The sequence below is a fragment of the Rhagoletis pomonella genome, unplaced genomic scaffold (assembly GCF_013731165.1).
Source record: "Rhagoletis pomonella isolate Grant_MI unplaced genomic scaffold, Rhpom_1.0 Rhpom_scaffold_04854, whole genome shotgun sequence".
Classification (NCBI taxonomy): Eukaryota; Metazoa; Arthropoda; class Insecta; order Diptera; family Tephritidae; genus Rhagoletis; species Rhagoletis pomonella.
In genome coordinates this window covers 1-5,950 of record NW_023463403.1, presented here as the reverse complement: position 1 = coordinate 5,950, position 5,950 = coordinate 1, and the positions used below count along the sequence as shown (strand labels likewise).

The following is a 5,950-nucleotide window of genomic DNA, read 5'->3' as shown; positions in this document are numbered from 1 at the left end:
TAAGTTACCCGAGGGATTTCTAAATTAAGTAGGCACCACTCTCTTTTTTTGACGTTTGTTTTGATTTTTTATATTTATTATTTGAAATTAAATATAAAATTTTTATTAAAACCAGAAAAACTAAAGAATGGCAAATATTAAATACAATTGGATCTCGCTATGGTTGGATCAATACACATGCCTGTCCAAGCACATCAACTTTAAGAGGGACTTCTATTACTTGACCAGGATATGTACTCATTTATGTATCAAATCCACGCCATGGTAGTTGAAAAGAACACTGCGTCATGAAGATCTTCAGCTCATTTCTCTGCAAATTGGCCAGCGACACTTCTTCACTGCACACTTTCGGTGCATTTAAATCGCATATACATATTTTTTTACGCGAGACTGACCGAAACCTCGATTTGAAGGCGTGAATACGTGCATATGTGTGTATGTGCGTATGAAAACATGTGTTCAAAAATATTTTTTAAATTTTTGAAATCCCAATTTTATTATTCTTGTTACTGACAGAATTGACATATGTAGAGTTAGCAAGTTAACCTTCGAAAATTGCTGGGCTAAGGCCCACTTGCAGAACATCCAGAGTTAAATATATAAATAGAGAAATAAGTAGCTCAGAGTTAAACTTTTATTTATTTAACTCAGACAATGTCTTGCAGCTAACAAAATCGACACAGAGTTAAGTAAACGAAGTTACTGTCGGGCAATTTTTAATTTTGTTGGCATCACAAACCGTTTTTGTCGTTTGTTTTGAATACTGAAATTTTTTTGATGTTTGAAATAAAAATAATAATGCCAAAAGCTCAACAAATATTCATTCAATAACAGAATAGAATGCAAAAAAAAATGATTACTTCTAATTAAATATATGTATGTGCTTAATTGTTCACCATTGGATTTACAAAGTGATAATTGCATTCTTACAGGTATGCAAAACCACACATCATTTTACATTATATTGAATTGAATTTTTTCGTAGTTATTTTACTGCAGTTTCAACTCGTTAAAACTATCTTGTTTTGGTCATGGAATCTCAAACTAAACGCGTTCGGGCTCCTAACTTTGCTACTAGCGAGAGCTTGCTTTTGTGCGATTGCATTGAAAAGTATAAGCATATCCTAGAAAATAAAAAAACCGATGGCACCAGCCTTTTAGCAAAGCAAAAGGCGTGGATAGACGTGACGCGGGAATTCAATTCGATTTCCACAGGATACTGCCGCACCATGGAAAGTTTGCAACAAAATTATAAAAACTTAAAAAAAAAGACTAAAAAAAACGCATCTTCTGCAAAAATGAGTATTCCGAGTATGAATATCAAGCACTTTGGAATTTCTTTTTACTGTAATGCTATTATCTAAATTTTTTTAGTTGATAAGACTACTGTAGTTGAAAACGTGGAGGAGTACGGTACGTCTCCTGATGGTTGGGAGAAAGTTGCCAGCAATACAGGTGCACCGGTGGACGCTTGCCAGGAAGCTTTCTCGGCAATTATCAAGGAGTCGGAAGCGGAAGAAAGAATTATAAAAAAAAATGTCATGGGTACTGGTCAGTAGTTTTCTTTATATGTACACTTAAATATGCTATACTTTTGTGTATAGTTACGAATAAATAATATTCTTATGTCAGGTGGAGGACCGATGGCTAAGTGTGTCGACAACCCCCTTTTTAATAAGGTGAGGGGTTTAGTCGGACCTGCCATTGACGGTTGCTATACAATTTATGATGGTGATAGCAGCCTCATCAAAGCTCAGGAGGGCATAATACCTATCGAAGCAGATTTAAATTTTGAAGGTGATTTTTCTTAATTATCTTAAGATTTGTGATATATTAATTTTAATACAGATGAACTTCCCATACAAGAACCGAAACAAAAAGAGGAAAAGGAAGAATACTTCACAAGTGATAGGGCAAATTTAAAAAAGAATCCTCATCCTCTGTTGGCACGTAAGTAAACGATAGCGTCGAGATATTTGTAAGGTTTAATTGCACCATTTCTAAGATTTTATTTGTTCACATCTGAAAAATTATCAGATCGAGGGCTTATATTGAACACCCTCTATCTGCAATTTCTGTGGTTTAACTGATTTTTAATACCTATTCCAACTTTGAAATTAGGGACACGACATTTTAACAAATGTTTCTCTGATTTATTTAATATTTATTATTTTTTTATAAAAACATAGTTCATTATCTAACAAAAACCATTTAAATTCATATTTAAAACTTTGTGCAAAAATTAAAAAAATTCTGCTAAATTGCATTTAAATATTAAACTTTTTATCAGTATGTAGTTTGATAGCCCATTAAATTTTATTTTTCTTAACTTTTGCACAAAGTTTGAAATATAAATTTAAATGGTTTTTGTTAGATAATGAACTATGTTTTTATAAAAAAATAATAAATATTAAATAAATAAAAGAAACATTTGTTAAAATATCGGGTGCCTATTTATTTTTCCACCACTGTAAGTATACATACATTTATTATTTTTTTATAAAAACATAGTTCATTATCTAACAAAAACCATTTAAATTCATATTTCAAACTTTGTGCCGGCAAAAAGTATTGGTACAGCGAATTTTGCACAACATATGCACCAATTTGTATTATAATATTTTTCCAACAATTTTTTATAAAAATATGGTTCATTCCACAACAAAAAACCTAAAAATATAATTTCTAAACTTTGTGCAAAACTCGCGAAAATTCAATAAATTTTCATGCAAATTTTCAACTTTTTAATCAGATTTTTTAGAATTTTTTGAGTATGCAGTTTTTTAGCCCATTAAAATCTAGTATAAAAAAATGCAAGTTCAGAGTTAGTCAAGAATCGTATTGATTTTTGAGATTTTTTTTTGTTGAAGTTGTTTTGCATTTTTTCCATATAAAGTATTTTCGAACATTTTTTTTTGTATGGAAGGACTGCGTGAAAAAAATTGCCAAAAATCAACGCAATTCGCAGCTACTTAGAACTTCTAGTTTATTACAATAAAAGTGATTGGGCTACAAATCTGCATACTCCACAAAATTCTAAAAAATCTGATTAAAAAGTTGAAAATTGGCATGAAAATTTATTGAATTTTCGCGAGGTTTGCACAAAGTTTAGAAATTATATTTTTATGGTTTTTGTTGTGGAATGAACCATATTTTTATAAAAAATTGTTGGAAAAATATTATAATACAAATTGGTGCATATGTTGTGCAAAATTCGCTGTGCCAATACTTTTTTCCGGCAGTGTATGTAAAATTCCCTTAAATTTTCAGGTAAACGAAAATTGCAAACAACCGCTAAAGAAACAGTAGCCAGTAAATTTAAATTACTAGCCGAGGAAAAAATGGCATTGGTATCGGCCCAAAAAGAACTTATAGATATTGAATTAAAAGATAAGGAAGAAATACTAGAACACAACCGCCTATTAAGAAAAATGGAAATTGAAGAAGCGAAAAAAAGATACGAATACGATGAGCAAGAAAGGCGGGAACATAACCGGATATTGAGACAAATGGAAATAGAGGACAAGAAGAAGAAATTAGAGCACAATGAGGCGATTAGAAGTCTTGAGCTGGAAAAATATAGGCAAACTTTGTAAAAAGAAGTTTAAATGAAGGCTGTCCGATGTTCACAAGTCCAGATACAAGATCGAATCTTGAAGAAAAAACTATGTGAATATTCAAGTGAAACTATTAATCTTTATATACTACATTTAAGCTTCTCTGTTCAAAAATAAAAACTAAATGAAAACCCGTAAACTAAAAATTAAAACAAATTCTCTTTTGTTAAACTAAAGGATATGTTTATTCAACAACATATGAGAAACAGAGGGTTTGTTTAGCAATAAAATTCATAATCGTCCAAAATATTGATCTATAAGCGCTTGACGGGCCCGATTTCCTGGAGAGGTTCTAGAAGAACTGTTGGTATTTTGTATTTCATTCCGGCTGTCTACAGTTTCTATCATTGCAGGGTACTCAGCATCGACAACAGGATCCGGATCTGCTTGTTGACGAGCAATATTGTGGAGAACACAAGTAGCTATAATAATTCCAGGTACTCTGCTCCAGTGCACTTGGATTCCTCTGGACAATATTGGAAATCTTCTTTTCCAAACTCCAAAAGTTCGCTCTATTGTATTTCGACTTCTTATCTGTGACTCATTGTACAGAGATTGCGCTGATGAACTCACATTTCCTAATGGAGTCATCATAAATGTGGTTTGAGCATAACCACTATCTCCAAGCAAACAGAAATCACCATATGCTCCCTGAACAAAATATCTGCTCTGATTACAATTGTCCCAAATGTGAGAATCATGAGAAGACCCATGACATCGGTAAACAATAAATCTGCAGAACAGATTGCTTGGGTGTTTACTGAAAAGTAACCCTTTCGATTCCTATATATTTCCGCATATTCCCCTCCTGAAATTGAAGTAAACTTAAGTATACAAGTTTCTACTCCTGCTAGTTGCAAATACATAAATTGTACCTACATATGGATGTACATACCTGGCGACTTTATCCTGACATGAGTGCAATCTATAGCCCCAATGACCCGCGGAAATCGAGCAATTTCATAGAACTTCACTGCAGCTTTCCTCATGTCTTCTACCTCTGTCGGCATTCGTATAAATTCTGGGTACAAACGTGCTATAGCATCAGTAACTTTATGCACGATTCTGCTTGCAGTAGACTCATGGACACCAATGAAGTCCCCACACGTTACGAGTTGACTACCCGTAGCATAGAATCGCAATGCACATAGTAACTGGTTCATAGGAGATATTGCATTGCTATGGAACAAGTCAGTATTATGTTTAATGTGAATAAATTGAGCCGAAGTACCAACCTCTTTGAGCATTCTAACCACGGTTTAAGCTTGTCTAAAAGGAAAATAACGCTTTCCTTTTGCAAGCGAAATCTCCTGTGGAATGCTTTCTCTCGCAGATCATTATAATGATCACTTCGCTCCGCTGTTGATCTATTATAGAAATCTGAGTTGACGTAATCAATGATTTCCTCATCATCGTCAGAATGCACCAATTCGTTCATCTTTTCATTTATTTACATAAAATATTTCACAATTTAAAGAATTTAAATTTTATTTGTATTTCTAGTTTTCGGCAGAACTGACACTAACTTAACAATTTAACCCTCAAAATTTTGTGGGTTAAATATTTAAGTTTTTATCTCTGAGTTAATGCCTAACCTACTGTTGTGCAAGCCAATTTATTAATTTAACCGGTAAACTTCGAGTTAAATAGATAACCTGCTGTTCTGCAAGTGGGCCTAAATATTTAACGACTTAACTTTAATTTTACACCCAACCATTGATTGTGCAAGCCAATTTATCAATTTAACCGGTAAACTTCAAGTTATATAGATAACCTGCTGTTCTACAAGTGGGCCTTAGTGTTTTATTATGTGTAAGTATGCATTTCCACATTTACATTAAAACGAAAATGCAATAACTAAAATGAAGCTAATTCTAATGAAATTTTAAATATTTTCATATTTGCAAATTCATAACAAAGGGTTAATTTCTTTGTTTACATTTTTTTAAATTGCAGTCAGCTATCTTGGCCTTGTTGACTATGCCTTGGTATGTTCGAACCAACATTTCCTTACGCAAGGAGATTCGTGGCGATGATTCGTGTGATGAACAAGGTGCTTGTATTAAAAGTAACGAGTACAGTAACGATACGAAAGTAATGGGTGTTTATTGGATTAGAAAAGAATACATACGGGTATCCACTCCTAAGTATATATAAACTATCCTGACAGTAATTTGACGGCTCAGTTTTCCACAATTATAGTAAAATTTTTCAGATTATCAGTTTCAAAAAGTTATTTGACTATACTATAGTTAACTTGGCGTAGAATGTATGTTTTTTACAAAGCATTAAAGATATTACGACAGTCATTACTGCATACCTAGTTTTAATAT

The 5,950-nt window shown here is 32.6% G+C and overlaps 2 protein-coding genes across 2 annotated transcripts; one reads left to right on the top strand and one right to left on the bottom strand.

Moving 5' to 3' along the window:
* Positions 1 to 1,371: 1,371 nt before the first annotated feature.
* Positions 1,372 to 3,842, top strand: LOC118754890. The gene is made up of 3 exons (XM_036489762.1): positions 1,372 to 1,797; positions 1,849 to 1,950; positions 3,271 to 3,842. The coding sequence occupies exons 1-3, from the start codon at positions 1,626 to 1,628 to the stop codon at positions 3,594 to 3,596; spliced, it is 600 nt and encodes a 199-aa protein (XP_036345655.1). The 5' UTR covers positions 1,372 to 1,625; the 3' UTR covers positions 3,597 to 3,842.
* A 365-nt stretch (positions 3,843 to 4,207) lies between these two features.
* LOC118754891 (putative nuclease HARBI1) lies at positions 4,208 to 5,290 on the bottom strand. Its single transcript, XM_036489763.1, has 3 exons — positions 4,853 to 5,290; positions 4,513 to 4,796; positions 4,208 to 4,425 (listed from the first exon to the last, which is right to left on the bottom strand). Exons 1-3 carry the CDS (start codon positions 5,053 to 5,055, stop codon positions 4,208 to 4,210), a joined length of 705 nt encoding a protein of 234 aa, XP_036345656.1. The 5' UTR covers positions 5,056 to 5,290.
* Between the last annotated feature and the right edge of the window lie 660 nt (positions 5,291 to 5,950).